The sequence below is a fragment of the Rhinatrema bivittatum genome, chromosome 18 (assembly GCF_901001135.1).
Source record: "Rhinatrema bivittatum chromosome 18, aRhiBiv1.1, whole genome shotgun sequence".
NCBI lineage: Eukaryota > Metazoa > Chordata > Amphibia > Gymnophiona > Rhinatrematidae > Rhinatrema > Rhinatrema bivittatum.
In genome coordinates this window covers 28949386-28967140 of record NC_042632.1, presented here as the reverse complement: position 1 = coordinate 28967140, position 17755 = coordinate 28949386, and the positions used below count along the sequence as shown (strand labels likewise).

The following is a 17755-nucleotide window of genomic DNA, read 5'->3' as shown; positions in this document are numbered from 1 at the left end:
TAAATAACATCATACCTGTTACTATCTGTGAAGAGATGTGGATAGTAAAACTTGGACTACTGGCTGCAAGATTAGCATGCATATCAGAGTGACTGAGCAGCCTCTTGTAGGGACAGAGGAGGAATGGACCACTTGGAAGGTTTACCAAGATTCTTTTTGTTTAAAATTTTGATATACCCCTGGGTGATCTCAGCTTCACAATGTGTGCTTAATATGCCATCAAATGCTGAGTATAAACTGCATGTGACATGAACTAAAGCTTTCTCTGTGCATGGTCTCAAGTTATGGAATACTGTGCCCTTTGAGAGTTGCAGTCGATATAATTAATTGAAGAAAATCTTATTAGGAAGATATTAAAAACATTTCTTTTTATGCAGGCTTTTAATAATTGAGATTTTATTCTGTCTATTGTTAGTATTTTGCCTCCTACACAGCCTTATTCTACTTTCATGATACCTCCCAATCAACAGAGACCTTCAGCATGCCTCATCACAAGTCTTGTCAAGTTCCTCCTCACTGACCTTATCATGCCCATGTCCCAGCCCTATGTAAACCAGCCTTGCCAGAAGCTCCCTGTCTTCTCATGATGTCTCTTGGCTCTGTGACTTGACCCTTGTTCTTGCCTTACCTTGTAGCCTATGGGCCTTCTGCTTTGCCTTGCCTTAACTTGTGGCCTTTGAGTCTTTTAGTCTCCTGCCTTGAAGCCCTCAGGCCTATCCTATCCTGTTTTCTGTCTTGAGGCACTCTGGCCTATTCTCTCTTGCATCCTGCCCTGGGGCCCTTGTGCCTATTCTGTCTGTTCCAAGCCTTGCTGCCTTCAGGCTTCTGTATTTTTTGTTTGGTGTTTCCCTTGTCTAAGTCCAGCCCTAACCTATATTGTGGGCCTTGTCCTGTCTGTTTCAGGCTCAAGTCTTGTCCTTGCTTTGCCTCATCCTTGTTTTATCTAATTCCAGGTTGTACTTAATATCCAGCCTAGCCTTGTCCTGCCAGCCAAGTCTGCCTTGTTCAGTCTGCCAAGCCTTGTCTGCCTTGTGTCCAGCCTTACCTTGTCCAAGCCATGTCTGTGTAGACTCATGGATGTACTGCTGCTGCTGCAGAGACCTACTGGCCCCCAGAACCCAAGGGCTCAACCTGTGGGGGAGGGAGTTGTCTAGGCAGAAGACCTGTCCTTGTCTTGTCCCAAGCCCTGCTCTGCAGTCCCATGCCACTTCCTAGGTGGGTTTCCTGGACTCTGGGGCCCGTAACAGAATGAGAAGACCAATGCCCAGCTGCAAGAGTGAGATTCTTAGTTCTGCCAGTTAGATCAAGCCAGTTTTTTCTGCTAAGAATGAGTGTAATTATGTTCCTGGAATCTTTCTACCTTACTCCTTAGAATGAAATTCTTTTTGTCCTGTCTGTTTAGTTCAAGGCCCTTTCAAGATCTTTCAGCATTTTCAATGTACTACTTGTAATACTAAAAGCTGGAGATGTGCTCACTGTAGCTCTAACAACTGTAGCTCTAAAGACCTAACCCACAAACACTCGAACCTCCTTTTAGACTAAGCCTTTAAAAATTCACAGAACCACTGAAAGCACTAACTGCCTGGGTTAAATCACTGGAAATCGCAGCCTGTCTGACCAATTTTTCTCCTCCTAGTTACCAAACTAATTTAAAGTAATGTACTCATAGCCTATTCCAGGGATTTAAAAACCTTACCTAAAAAGGGATTTCCTGTTGAATTGAGCACAGAGAACCGGAGCAAACAGAAGCAATGAAAACCCCAGTTTGCCTGACTAATTTGGGTTCTATTCCTATTGATCAAGATAATTTAAACTACACAGTTAATTCCACCACAGCATATTCAAAGATATTAAAATCCTTATCTGGAAAAGTAGAATCTTCTTGTGAATCCATCTTAATGCTCCTGGGACAAGTGAAAGCACTATTTAATCCAGTTCTGTCCCCATTGGTAGAAGCCATGAGGCAAGCACAGCTAACTAACCCTACCTCAAGAAGCCAGAAAGCCACATATGTTTGCAGCAACCTGTTAACGAGCTCAACACTGACAGCTAAGGGAGAACTTGCAAAATTTTTCTGACTGCTGTTTCAGAATCCAGCTCAGAGACCAATTCTCTTCCTGTTTCACAGACTCAATTCCAGCCTGCTGTTCTGTCTCCAGGTACCATCAGAACTTCTTGTCAGCCAGTAAGTGAAGTGAAAATCCTGTTAAAACCTTTGCTTCAAGAGAAATTTGATCCTGCAGCCATAGTTTTACCTCAGCATCTGGAGGACTCCAGTCCAGATGATCCACTCCGGGAGGAACAATCCAGTGTAATGGTCCTATTCCAACAAGTGCATTGTTTTCCAGGTGAACCCTTCCAGAAAGAACCTGAATCCATAGCCTTGTTGGTGGGATCCTACCTTATCTAGCCATCAGCCAACTTCAAAGGACTCCAGTCAAGCCATGCCACTCTGAAAGGAGCCCAAGTCAGTCATGCCACCCCGGGAGGAGCCCAGTCTACCATGCCAGTGGTTCAACTCTCCACTCACTCTGTGCTGGTGGTCCACTTAATGGATCCTGAGCCATTGATCTCATGCTCCACTCATCCCATTCTCCCCACATCCTATGCTGGTGGTCCAGTTTTCCCAATGATCCTGAGACAGTTGTCTTACATACCAGTCACCCTATGCTAGAGATTCTGTTTTTCAGACACTCTGAATCAGAAGTGCTTCTGCCCAAGCACCCAGATTACCCAGAAGAGGGCACTCTTTCAAAGGCTGCTTGCCCAGAAGGGAGCATTCTTCCATAGCCTGACCATGCAGAAGGGGGCATCTTCCACAGCCATACCACCCAGAAGGCGATGCTCCTCCACAGCCTGACCACCCAGAAGGGGGTGCTCCTTCACAGTCCTCCTGCCCAGAGGGGGGGACTCTTCCACAGCCTGCTTGCTCAGTAGAAGCCACTCCTCCACTGTCTCTCCACCCAAAAAAAAGAGAACTGTTCCAGACATCCAGCCCTCAAACCAAGCCAAGCCTTCTTCGTCCAGTCAAGCCCGTCATGTCGACCCTGCCATAGCTCTCATAGAAATTAAGACCCAGGAGGAGGGAGTATTAAAAGAGGGGGATTGTGTTATGATTTTGCCTGCTATGCAGCCTTATTTGACCAGCAGAGGCCCTCAGTGTGCCTCATCACTAGTTTTTTCAACATCATTCTCACTGGCCTTACCATGCACAAGTCCCAGTCCTATGTAAACTAGCCTTTCCAGAAGCTCCTTCTCTTCTTATGGTGTCAATTCTGGCTCTGTGACTTGACCCTTGTCCTTGCCTTGCTTTGTGGCCTATAGGCCTTTTGTCTTGCCTTGCCTTGTGGCCTTTGGGCCTTTTAGTCTCTTGCCTTGCCTTGAGCCCCTCGGGTCTATCCTGCTGTGTTTTCAGTCTTGAGGCCTTTTGGCCTATTCTCTCTTGTATTCTGCCTTGTGGCCCTTGGGCCTATTCTGTCTGTTCCAAACCTTGCTGCCTTTGGGCTTCTGTGTTCTTTGTTCAGTGTTTCACTTGTCTGCCTTGTCTAAGTCCTACCATAGTCTGCCTTGTTGATCTTGTCCTGTCTGTTCCAGTCTCCAGTCCTGCCTGCACCAGAGTCTTGTCCTTGGCCTTGTCTCACCTTGTCTTGTTTAGTTCCAGGTTCTGCTTAATATCCAGCCTTGCCTTTCCTTGCCAGCCAAGGCTGCCTGATCCAGCCTGCCAAGCCTTGTCTACCTTGTCCAACCTGCCAAGCCTGCCTTTCCTTGTCTGCTTTGTCCAGCTTGCCAAGCCTGCCCAGCCTTGTCTCCAGCCTGCCTTGTTCAAGCCTTGCCTCTGTGAATTTATCACTATCATGTATGGCCGCCGCAGAGACCTATTGACCCTAGAATCCAAGGGCTCAACTTGCAGGATAGGGGCTGGTTAGGCAGTAGACTGCCCCTTGTCTTGTCCTGAGCCCTGCCTGTATCCTCATGCTGTTCCCCAGGTGGATTTCCCAGATTCTGGGGCCCATAACACCTATTTTATCTATTTTGTTTTGTTTTTACATTGTGATTTATTTGTTGTGTGTTAGTGACTTGTATACATATGGGATTATGATATGAAGGCATTTTGTTGTTTCATATCTTAAACAATATTTTTTATTTAATTATTTTCTCTTTATGATCTGAGTTTGAAACTCTCTTATGATAATTCATTATTGTTAATGCTACTATACTTTGTTTTGTATTTTAATTTAATTGTAATTTTGTGTTTTAATTTTCTTACTTTTACTTTCTATTTTAATTTTGTAAACCATCATGATTGAAAATCAGAATGATGGTATATAAAAGGTTTTAAATAAATAAATAATCTGCAATGTAAATTAATATTGCAGAATATAACTATGGTTAATAAATAAATTACATAGTGAACAATATAAACACAAACCTGTGTATATAGTATTTATAAAGATTTATTTTAACAATGAAAATTTTACCAAGAACTCATTAAAATTGTTATTAAACAACACTATACAAGACAATATACATTATCCATGTAAATCATTCACTCTTCTTATTCCAGTAGATACACATTTAACAACTTATTTGAATTAGGACAACTAAGGAAACTAGCACTCAATTTATTTCAAATAATAAATATCTGAATTTTAATAGTAATGTTAAAGAAAACACAGGCAAGGTAGGAGAGAGGTAGAAGAGGGAAGAAGTGACTTTTTCGATATTTACAGAGTTGCATCCTTGGGAGTTTTTCCAGAATGACTGGAAGAATGGACATTTGGGACACTGGTAGCTGTTAGAGGATGGCATTGAGAATTAGATTAATGTTTTTTAGTATATTTACTGTGATGCTGCTAATTGTGTTATGCTTTTTTCATATAATGCCTTGTTTATATTTATTACAGTTGTTTATATTTATTACAATGAAATTGGGATGTAATGTTAGTACTCTATAGAAGTGTGATAGTCCCATCCCTTCTGAAGTGAGATAGATGGCTGGGTAGGGCCACATTTGGGATTGTTTACATTTTTTGTAGGTGTATACTTTGCTGAATTGATGTATTTTATGTCATACGATGTAAACTACTTTAGGTCCTCTTGTGGGGGGATAAGGCAGTACAGAAGCCTAAGAACAGAATAGAATAGATCAGAGAATATGGCAATGGGATTTCTTCTAAATGACATTGTGACTCTTTTATTATTGTTTTGCATTATTGTTTTACCCATCGACAAATAATAGGATGTTTTATTTATAAATCTGGTGCAAAACTAAAACCTTAGGGCCGGATTTTAAAAGGGTTATGCACGTAATCGAGTCTACATGCACCGGGCCTATTTTCAAAAGGCCCGGCGACGCACATAAAGCCACGGGATGTGTGTAAGTCCCAGGGCTTGCAAAAAGGGGTGGGGAGGTCCAGGGATGGGGCAGGGTCAGAGGCCTCTGACAGAGTAGCCATTGCTGCTCTGTCAGAGGATCATGTACCGGCAGGCTGCTGGCATGCGTAACTTGCGCCTGTCCGGAGGCAGGCACAAAAGGTAAGATAAACCTTTTGGGGGTTTAGAGTAGGGCTAGGAGGGGGAAAGGTTAGGGGAAGGGGTGGGAAGGTCAGGTTAGGGGGAACGGAGGAAGTCAGTGCAGCTCGGCGTGTGCAAGGTGCACAATTGTGCACCCCCTTCTGCGCACCAGGTAGCGCGTGCACATATAGGCCTTGCGCACTTCTTTTAAAATCTACCCCTGGCCTATAATAAGTAAGTCCTAATATTTCTATGGCCTGTTCAAGGTTCAATAACTGATCAGCATCTATCCTGCAAAATACCAGAGTTGTAAATAGGCATACTTGGAGATGTTAAGCCCTCAGATCCAGTTTTTGCACACATGCTAATTTTGCAGTTTAGAGCCCCTAGAAATGTAATTTGCTCATTGCGCTGGTTCTTTTATTTTCCATCATCTTCTACTAGTCTTGAATTATCCCTAAACTTGTAGTCCAGTTTTTGGATTCAGCTTTTTCCAAATTAAACATTTTAGACTCAAAATATTTTAGTGAACATTTAACCGTTACCCCTTTCACATCAATTCTCTCTCTCTCTATTTTCTTTCTACTGCTGCTCATTATCTCATTCCAATGTAGAATATGTATCACCACACTTTAGCTTTATCCAAAAAAAAAAAAAAAGCAAATTACATAATATATTTTAAAGCATATTTATATAAAAAGTATACCTCCTCACCTTTTGATCTGCATCATTCTCCCACTTTAGGTTGATATCTTGACTGCTCATAAATAATATCGCAGCGTTATCAGCTGAATTGTGATTATTTATTATTTCTCTTTGTTCATTTGCTTCAAGGAAAGTAAACGTATTCTTCCCGGATTCTGTGGCTGCGCAGAGTTGGTAGGTATAAGGTAAAGTAACATCGCTGCAGTGCGATGGGAAGCTGGGGCCAGTTTGAGAACAAAGGTCAGAGCTTAAGCATTTCAGAACCGTTGACTTCTTTGCTCTTAAACACTTTTTTACTAACATCAAGAAAACAGTCATAAGAAACAAAAACGTGATCAAAGCCAACGCCGTCACTAAATACAAATGTAAATTCGATTCGTAATCCGAATCAGCGGATTGGTTACTTAATTCTGGAAGAACTTCCTGAAAGTTTTCCGAAAATACCATGTTCAGCGTAACTGTGGTGGAAAGAGGAGGCTGTCCGTTATCCTTTACCAAAATGACCACTCTCTGCTTCAGAGAATCCTTCTCCAGAAAAGCTCGAGATGTCCTTATTTCTCCGGTATGAAGTCCGACTTTAAAGAGCGCTGGTTCTGTGCTTTGCCGCAGGTAATAGGAAAGCCAAGCATTGTGTCCAGAATCCGCATCAACTGCTACCACTTTAGTCACCAGGTAACCAACCTCGGCTGAAGGAGGAATCATCTCAAAGAGTACGGAACCATCAGAACGGAGTGAAGGATACAGAATTTTAGGAACATTATCATTCTGATCTAGAACGAATACCTTCACAGTGACGTTACTACTGAGAGGGGGCGTTCCACTGTCTTCAGCTTTCACCTGGAACTGAAATTCCCTAAATTGTTCATAGTCGAATGAACGCTGAGCGTAGATAATTCCAGTCTTTGAGTTGATAGAGATGAGGGCAGACACGGGCACTCCTTCAACGTTTGTGGTCACTACTGTGTAAGTAATTAGAGAATTCTGCTCCAAATCTGGATCCGAAGCTTTAATACTAAAAATGGAGACTCCTGGTGAATTATTCTCATGAACGTAAGAAATGTAGGGTATTTGCTCAAAAGTGGGCATATTGTCGTTTATGTCTGTTATCTGTAGTTGTAAAGTCTTCACAGTGGAGAGAGAAGGAGACCCTTTGTCAGTGGCTATAATTGTAATATTATATTCTGAGACAGATTCTCTATCCAGAATATTTTCAGTGACAAGTTTGTAATAGTTACTAGAAGATGATATTAATTTAAGAGGAGCACGGTCTTTGATATGACAGATGGCTTCACCATTTGCTCCAGAATCCCGGTCATGAACGTTGATTAATGCTATTACTGTACCAGGAGGAGAATCTTCAGATACTAATGTGGAGATCGACGTTAGTGTTATCTCTGGCGCATTGTCATTCTCATCAATAATCTCTATCAATACCTTACAGTGGGCAACTAGGCCACCTCCATCCCTCGCTTCCACTCCTATTTTTAAATTCCCAGTCGCTTCAAAATCAAGAGATCCTTTAATTGTAATTTCGCCATTTACGGGATCAAGGTTGAATACGTCACGAGAGCTGTCTGGTATGTTCGTAAAAAAGTAGGAAATTTGCCCATAAGCTCCTGCATCTTTATCAGTAGCTTTCACTTGAAGCACAAGAGAGTTGTTTGGTGCATTTTCCTTAACTCTAACTTTATAGCTCTCTTGATTGAAGATGGGAGCATTATCATTAGCATCAATAACATTTATCACAATCAATGAAGTTCCGGTTCTGATTGGATCTCCCCCATCTAGTGCTGTCAAAACTAAATGATGAGTACTTTGCTTTTCCCGATCCAAAGGTTTCTGTAACACTAGTTCTGCATATTTGATGCCATCGGTGCTCTCCCTCTCTTCCATTATAAAGTATTGATCGAGTCCGAGTTTATAGCTTTGTATCGCGTTCTTTCCGATATCGGGATCTCGCGCGTTTTCTATGGGAAAGCGCGCACCGGGCAATACTGTCTCACTTATTTCTAAGATTTTATTTCTGAAGAAACTTGGAGAATTGTCGTTAATATCCAGGATAGTCACTTGGATATGAAAAACATTTAGAGGATTTTCAACAACCGTTTCGAAGTTAAGGGAGCAAATCTCGATATCTGGGCAAATTTTCTCCCTGTCTATTCTCTCATTAATATATAAGTTTCCATTCCAGTTTACACGGAAATACTGCTTTTTAGCACCAGAGACAACCCGCAGTTTTCGATCAGTTAAGTCGCTTAAATTCCAACCCAGATCCATGGCGATATTTGCCACAAGGGAACCTTTTTCCATTTCTTCCGGGACTGAATAATGATGAATATGTCCACAAACCGACCGACAGAGCCAACAAATTAGGAAGGAAAATGATACTTGCCGTCTGACTCTCCAGTCCGTCTCGCAGGGTCGGATCCTCCTCACAGCCATTGTCAGAGATGCTGGATTTCCAGTATGTTAGATTTTGACTGTCTTTGGTCTTTGCAGAGCACATCAGATAAAAAGCCGTTGAAGTGAAAAAAGATTAAAATACAGATGTCTCTGTTATGAAGAATTTATATAAGAGAATTCCTTTGATTTAGGTAGAGTGATTTGTATTCAGCGTTTCCTTCCGCAACTACACATGAGATAGTGCAGGAAGAGAAGGGGAGGCTCTAATGGACTCCAATTCCTTCTCTGACTCCGCATTGGCCAACAGCGGCACTCTGAGTCTGAACTTGAGAACTGCAATAAGACTAGTGATTCTTTTGTTGACTAGGAAAATGACTGAAAGATTCCCCCCAGAGCAGTAAATTATAGATGCTCAAAGACGTTATAGCATATTGATATTGTAAAAAACTAAGAGAAAAATTGTCTCGCATACAAGTATCCAAGCGTGAAACTAAAATACCATTACATACAAATTATGTTTTAGTTTTTGTTTGCCATGTTATAGTTTTTTTTTAAATTTGTGATATAAAACTACCAGAAATCTTTGCAAAAATCTTACACGATGAAGAAATCTTACCTACCAATTTTCAGAGGATAGGTTTAAAGGGATCAGTTATGATCTCTTCTGTTATGATCTGAACACAGACTAGAACTATTTCAAATTTATTAAACTTTTACAGTCAGCAAGAAAATGTATGCAGAATCCAGTTTACAAGAGAATACAACTTAAGTAGATACTTTCTCCAATTACTATAACACCTTTATTTTTGGTTCTATAATTAGTATCACAACCCAGAGATTCCCCATCACAGAAGAAAATGAGTTTCCATTATTTCATAATTACAAAGTCATACTGAAACAGGACCAGAGGTGTATCCAGTTCAACCTTTTTCTAATTGTCTTTAAAAAGTTTCTACATGGTAATCAGGAGAAAAGCTAACAAATTAAAATGTGCATCTATAGTCAAGTATGTGCATAGAAAAAAAAAATCCTTATAACACCACATACCTAAGCACCGGCTCGGTACTTATTTTTTATACAGTCTAATTATATTGTATTTTTTCTTTCTACTTTTTTTTTTGAAATGACGTTATGTAGTGTAATAGTCTTGACAACAATAAGCAGAGAGGAAAGGTGAAGGATTTGAGGTGTCCGAACTTTTCAAAGTTTAAGCATCAATATTTTTTTGTTTTGAAGATGTGGCCTATAAATGCTGTGTTGACACATCTTCAAAACAAAAAATATTGATGCTTAAACTTTGAAAAGTTCGGACATCTCAAATCCTTGATCATTCCCCTCCCTGCTTATTGTTGAGATATTGATGGTTTGGGTCTCCCACCGAATCTAAGTAATAGTCATGGCCATTTCTCCTTGCAAAATATTTCTTAATTTCACCACTATTTTAATGAAAGTTGTGAAAGTTCTGTTGAAATCTAATTTCCATTTGCCTGTGAAGCTACCCCTAGTTTACTGCTCCAGTGTAAAAAAAAAAAAAAAGCTTCTGTAAAACACCTGTAGACTTCATTTATATATTGGTATAATTTTACCTCAATTATTATTTTACTAAGGAAAATACCTTCGGCTTGAACAAGTTTTCTGCATTGGTAAATTTTGTCATTCACTTTATTTACTGAAAAGCCTATTTGTAATGCCTTTTCCAAAACGTGATTTTCCATTATAAAGATTGGTGGCCCAACTGAACACCATATTGGAAAAGTATCCTGCCAAGGGCATTATACTGTGGGAAAATTACAGATTTTTCTGTTTCCACACAATTTAATTCATTGCAACCCATCTCTAGCTTTAGCTGCTATTCGTTGACTTTATACTTATTACAAGCTTTTTTTTTCTTTGTAGCAACTAATACACCCGGTTAGAATTAGAACCCATGCCTCTTGGAAAGTGTATATCACCTATTTCTTATAACTCATATGCATTTATTTCCCCTTTTAGGTCCACATTAAATCTCAGTTGCCATTTCTCTGTTATTTTTCTAAGGTATCTATGTTCCTTTATGAACTCCATGAGTCCTGCATCATATTTACAATGTGGCACAATTAGATGTTCTCTACAAAAAGAAAAATATTGCTGCTTATTCTTTTCTCAGATTGTTAATCAAAATATTAAATAGCAATTGACCAAGTGCCATCTAAACAATAATGCCTGAATGTGCTTCACTTATTACCTTAATCCAACTGGAGTATGTACCATTAAATATGACCCTTGGGTGCTGCCATTTAAACCACATCAAGTTTTGATGAAGTCTAAATTAGCTACCTTAATCTTATTTCTCTATTAAGTTTGTCTTTAGCATCCTCAAAAATTCAATAAAGATGGCTTGTCAAACCTTTTAGACAAATAGAAACACACAGCATAATGGAAGCTGAAGATCATAAAGGTCATCTAGTCTGCTCACCTTCTATTTCTATTGCAATAGATCAGAGCCTGCTGGATCCCAGGCTTTACTTTCATATCCTCAGAACTAAGGATCCTCTGAACTTATCCCATGTTGTCCTAAATGCCTTGTCACCACATTTTATTTATTTATTTATTTATTTACTTACTTACTTCTTTTTACTATACCGATACTCAAGACACAGCTCTTATCGTAATGGTTTACATCAAACCAGGGGGAAAACCAGAGAGAAAGAATAAATAAGTTACATAAAACAAGGGTGATGAATTCGGGACAACTTAAAAGGTAAATTTAGATTAGCATAGGAATAGAAATAAAGGAATTTAGGATTTTACCTCTTTGGTTATCTTTTCTTCTACTCTAGCTTTCACTATCCTGATTTCTTTCCATGTCTCCTTCAGTTTCATCAGATAAAATTCCCTGTATTCTTCTTTTTGAGTTTCTTTGTTCTTTTTGAATGCTGATCTTTTTTTTCTTTATTTTCTTGGCCACCTCCTTGGAGAACTATATTAATTTCCCTTTTTCACATAAAGGTTGGTTGCCTTTGTAATAGTTCCTTTTAATTTGACCCACTGTTTTTCTGCTTCATTGATCTCCTCCCAGCCTTCTAGCTCCTCTCTGAGCTACACTGCTATTTATCAACATCCATATTTTTGAAATCCAGGACTCTGATCTTAGTGTGACTTCTCTTCCTCCTGGCTGTTATATCAAATCATACCATCTGATGATCACTGGTGCCCAAGTAGGCATCCACCCAGACATTAGAGATATGACTCTCCATTTGTGAGTACCATGTCCAGTATCACTCCTCCCCTTCATATATTCCTCTAAGAACATCCACAATCTTTTTACTTCTTGCAGATTCTGCAGTAGGAATACTGCAATCCATATCTGGCAGATTAAAATCTCCAATCAACACTTCTCCCTTCCTCCCCACCTTTTGATGTCTTCTGGCCAGATCTCTCTCCAATTCTTCTGTCTGACTTAGAGACCTGTAGACCACATCATATAAATGGAAATGCAATCATCGTTTTAAAGACAGCCCACAGTACTTCTTCCTTTCCCCATGACCCCTGCATTTCAATTGGTCAGATAATGTTTTCAAAACATAAAGAGCTGCTCCCCCTCCCATTTTTGTCATCTCTATCCTTTTTGAACAGGTATGTCTGTATCTGCTTCATGAGATCCTTTGAACCATGTTTCTCTAATACCAACAATACCCAAGTCCACCTCCACTATTAAGGCCTATAGAGCTGGAATTTTATGGCCCAGACTGTGAGTATTTGTGCTTATACTTTTCTCACTTTTCTTACCTGCTTGCTGCTCTTCCTAGTCATCTTTTCTGCTCTTTTGTTAAAAAGATGGCCTATTAATCTGATTTTTGTTAATTTCTTCATTCACTTCCTGTATTTATTGGGGTGATATTCCAATTACCTTCTGCCACCCCATCCTCTGGTTTAAATGCTTTATGATATATGATCTGAATATCTCTCTTAGGATCCTTTTTTTCTGCCACAGACAGATGTAGGCCATTTTTACTATATAGCCTTTTTACTGTTCCATACACAGCTCCAGCCCCCAAAACTTTCTCCCATACAGCAAATACTGAGCCATGTATTGAAATTGTATATATAGGTTAGCCTTTCTTTCCCTTTTCCATGAACAGGTAATGCTTCTGAAAAGACAATATTCTTTACCATGTGCCCAGTCTGCTTCCCCTGAGTCTGGAAATTTCTCTATACTCTTGGATGCTGTTTCAAGAGAAACACTGGTCCCCAAATGGATGATAACATACATTTTAGAGTCCTTACTTTCTTCTTTAAAACCAATGCTTTCATCTTTCTGGATTTCCCATTGATTAGCAGCACAAGTTTTCTATTTCTACAAATGAGCTGGGTAGAAAACTTGCACATGAACTTGATTCTAGGGATGGCCAAAAAAAGATAATTACACCTTACTGAGTTCTGACTATGTTTTCTGAGAAAACTGGCCCATGAAGACCAGAATTCTTACTGAATTCTGAGTTGAGCTGCTTTAAGTGTGTAGTGGACTATGCGTGAATATATACTGCTTGCAAAGGGATAATTTGTGATTTTTTTTTAAAGGCCCTATTTATTTTTTTATTCTGTATCACCTCTCCCATAGGAGCACTTGAAGTTGTTTTCATCAATAAAACAATAAATTATCAACATAAACATCATAAAAGCATAAAATGCATGGAAAATTTAAATGATGCAAATCAATACTGAAAAGTATAAAAAAATAAGCAGTGTATCCCAAATAACCCAGTACCCCATCACTTGAAAATCTCCAAAGGCTTGAAGCTCCACTATTTTGAATTTTTTTTTATGTACTTAGGCCCTTATCTGTGAAAAAAAATTGGAGGCCTCCTATTTATTACTATATTTGCACTCTGCAAGACCCACCCAATTACTAACTAATTCTATTATCACAGAGTCAGCTATGTGGTTGTCTGGGTTTCCTCTAAGACTTCTAACAATTCACATTTCCACTTGTCATTCACTCTGGCAATTCTCATGCTCCTTATTCAATCAAGGAGCAAACATGTTACTCACTACTTTAATTTGTATCTTTTTTTCTAATTATTTACACAATTTCTGCATTTCCTACTAAAACCTGAATTCAGATTGTTTTGTTAAGAAATTTCTGGATGAATATTTCTACTTGGACTTTGTACCTATACAAAACATTGGTACTTTTAGTTAGTATGTATAAGTCATTTATGGGCATGCATAACATTGTTTATAAGTAAACTCATTGCTTACATTGACAAGATATTTAGATCTCTATTTTGTGCAGTTAGTGTGGTGCAGTAGGGAGTTCGTTTTCTTTTTTAATTAGAAAATTCCAAATCTGGTGTCAATTTCCCCTTAAGTTGCTATCTGTATTAGCAGAGACTATTGAATCACAAAGGGATTCTTTCTTGCTAAGGTGACTTTCTTTGTGTGTAGAGATTTCCATGTTATGACTTGTACATACTTTGTTTTCAACCGTATTTTGCTTTAAATTAGAACACTCACCTTACTAAAGAATTGATCGGGATTACTAATATCCAAAGCTTCCTGGGTTAAAGCAGATGCTTCTTTTATAGGCATCAGATTATCAGTTAGTGTGTTTGGATAACTTGAATTGTGAAAATTAAGAGAGTCTTTTCTAGAATCAGGTGCTAAGAAAACTTCTTGGGAGTATGTCTGTAGGAAAGCTTTCAAACCGTCAACAGCCTCATACTGAGAAGCAGGAACTGTGTTGAAATTAACATTGGGGTATAGTTGTGAGTCCCTCCATCTATGAATCCTGAGGACTAACAGCATTATTATGAAAATAAAGAACAAGCAGGAGACTGAAACAACAGCAATCACCAGATATAGTGTTAAGTTCGATTCTGTGTCCGTGGGAGAAGAAAAACTGCGAATATCGGAAAGAATTTCAGGGATGGTATCCGCCACCATTACAATGACTGTTGCTGAGGCAGACCTAGGAGGATGGCCATTGTCTTTCACTAAAACCGAAAGAGTTTGCTTGACTGCATCTTTCTCTAGAAAAGGACGAGCTGTCCTTATTTCACCAGTGTGGATTCCCACAGTGAATAACCCTGAATCCGTAGCTCTTAGCAGTTGGTAGGAGAGCCAGGCGTTCTGCCCAGAGTCAGCATCAACAGCCACCACCTTGGTAACCAAATAACCTGCCTCGGATGAACGAGGCGCCAACTCTACTCCAGAGGAGCCACCCCCCTGAGGAGCGGGGTGCAGAATTTCGGGAGTATTGTCATTCTGATCCAGGATAAAGACAAAAACAGTGACGTTAGCACTTTGAGGCGGAGAACCTCCATCTTCAGCCTTCACTTGAATTTCAAATTCACAGAATTGTTCGTAATCGAAGGAACGCAGCGCGTAGATGACCCCCGTCTCAGAATTAATGGAGATGTAGGAGGACAAACGTAATTCGGGGATATTACCTCCCTGAATGGAGTAAGTGACTTTGGCATTTTGATCCCAATCTCTGTCTGTTGCGGTAACAGAAAAAAATGAAACGGCTGGAGGATTGTTTTCCATCACGTTAGCTGTATAGGACGTCTGTTGAAAGATAGGTGGGTTATCGTTTCTATCGGAAATCACGAGGCTAAAGGTTCTGGTTGTATAAAGAGGTGGGCTGCCTTTGTCCCTAGCTGTAATTGTTATATTATACTCTGACACTTCTTCTCTATCCAGGGTTGCAGTGGTTACTAAACTGTGGTAAGTGCCGAATGATTGCTTTAACAGAAATGGAAAATGCTTTGGAATCGAACACGTTACTTGCCCATTTTCTCCTGAATCACGGTCATGCACATGTAGAAGGGCGATTAACGTGCCTGGAGGACTATCCTCTGCCAGAGGGCTAACAAGTTTTGTGATTGTTATATCCGGGGCATTGTCATTCACATCAATAACGTGTAAAACAACTTTTGACGTGGAGGAGAGGTCTCCCCCGTCATTTGCTTGAACTTCAATTTCATAAAATTCAGATTCCTCAAAATCCACATTCCCTACAACTGATATTTCTCCAGTCCTAGCGTCAAGCTGAAATATTTGGGATGCTGCATCTGTAAGTTTTTTGAATAAGTAGGTTACCTCTGAATTTATTTCTTCATCCAAGTCAGTGGCATTTAGGGTGACCGCTACAGTACCTTTAGGAGCGTTTTCTCTGATGGTCCCTCTGTATATTGATTGATTAAAATGTGGCGCGTTATCATTTGCATCAAGAACAAAGATGCGAATTTGCGCTGTTCCTGATCTGACTGGATCCCCGCCATCAGAAGCTGTGAGGATTAGATGATGAACAGCCTTTTCTTCACGATCCAGAGTTTTCTCTAGCACCAACTCCACATTTTTCACTCCATTTGCTCCGGTTTTTACATCCAGAGTGAAATGTTTATTTGTGCTGAGCTGATAGCTCTGGAGAGAATTCATCCCCACATCTTGATCCTTCGCGTCCTGCAGGAGATATCGCACTCCCGGAGCTGCACTTTCACTGATTTTTAAGACTATTTCATCAGCAGGAAATGTTGGGGTATTGTCATTAATATCCTGGATTTCAACTTCAATAGCATACAACTGGACTGCCTCTTCAACAAGAATCTCAATATTTAACAAACATTGGGCCGTTTGCTCACAAATCTGTTCCCTGTCAATTCGTTCTTTTATGCGTAAAAGGCAATCTTTCTGACCGAGGGAAAAATAATTCGCCCTACCTCTGGAAAGAATGCGAACTCCACATTCCGAAAGCTGCAGGTTACTAAGTCCGAGATCCTTTGCAATATTTCCCACGACAGTGCCTTTCTCCATTTCCTCCGGAATCAAATAATGAATCTGGCCATCAGCAGTCTGCCAGACTATAAGCATTATGAAGCCAAATATCACTCTGCCTTTGAAATTTCGTCCACTTTGCTTTTCTGCCATTTCCATTTAATTGCAGAGTTGCCTCAGCTTCTGCGCCTTTAGGTTATTCTGATTCTTCTATAATTGTTTTTTTCAGATTAAAAACTACCAAGACGAATTCCTGATATGCGGAAAACATTAATCGAGATTCCCCCTTCTGTATCCAGGAGCTATGAGTCCGTCCGGTTCTTTTTCCTGTGCGTTTGTGATTTAATCCGTGTGGGTACACTGTAGGAGGAGGTTTTGACGGATGTCGCCTTATATTTTTGTCCCTGACTGTAGAACAGCGACACTCAGAGTTCAAACCAATAACTGCAGCAGCTCAAATAAAACGGTTATTGGATTGCCAGCTGTTTTCAGCTCTCTCTTAATTTATAGTTTATATATCTCTGTACACATTTACAAAAGTAGGTTCCGACTCTTCCAGCTTGTCTCTTATCCTTTGCCAATGGGAAAAATTGTGAGATCAAGACCCAAGACAAACACAGAAAGCGTTCTATACTAAAATGTGATAGGAGCTAAGATAAATCACATTTAGAATTTTCCATATTCTTAGATAGATACTGTACTGTTGGAAATATTTTCGGAAAGATTAGATATTTATGATTGGGGTAATTTTGTGAAAGAAAAGGTAAGGCATTGCTTTTAATTTCTCTCTCTAAAAACGGTAACCTTACCATTCTGACTTGAACTAAATTAGATTATGAGAAATAAATGCTTTGACATTTTTGTAGTCTATTTCCATCTTAATTTACCATGAAATGTCTTTATTATTTTCTGTGGGGAGCTAAAGACTATTATAATCGTGTATTTATTTATTTTATTTATTTTAAGTTTTTCTATACCGGCATTCGCGATAAATATCGCATCATGTCGGTTCACAATTAACAAGTGGATAGGAACAAAATCAAAAAATAACATTTAGTAATAAATAATAATAATAATAATAATAGTAAAAAACATAGATCAAGAGAAGGCTAAGGAATGCAGTTACAATAAAACAAGGGAATAAAATAACTTGGATCTGAGAAAAGAATGCAGGGGTTTAAATTAACAGAATATATATGCCAGTCAATGTGCTTATAGCATTGATGAATTGCCCTTATGAGGTAGGGATGTTAATTACCATGATTAAGGCAAAGTCTGGGCGACTGGTTGATAATGTAATAAGTTCAGTTTAGTTCAGGAAAAGCTTTCATGAATAGCCACGTTTTAAGTCTTTTCCTAAAAGTAGTGTATATAA

At 39.4% G+C, this 17755-nt stretch overlaps 2 protein-coding genes across 2 annotated transcripts; both read right to left on the bottom strand.

The window, feature by feature from the left end:
* Positions 1–6192: 6192 nt before the first annotated feature.
* Positions 6193–8839, bottom strand: LOC115079672 (protocadherin gamma-B1-like). The gene has a single exon (XM_029583425.1). It carries the CDS (start codon positions 8659–8661, stop codon positions 6193–6195), a length of 2469 nt encoding a protein of 822 aa, XP_029439285.1. The 5' UTR covers positions 8662–8839.
* A 5261-nt stretch (positions 8840–14100) lies between these two features.
* Positions 14101–16572, bottom strand: LOC115079671 (protocadherin gamma-A12-like). Its single transcript, XM_029583424.1, has one exon. It carries the CDS (start codon positions 16537–16539, stop codon positions 14101–14103), a length of 2439 nt encoding a protein of 812 aa, XP_029439284.1. The 5' UTR covers positions 16540–16572.
* Between the last annotated feature and the right edge of the window lie 1183 nt (positions 16573–17755).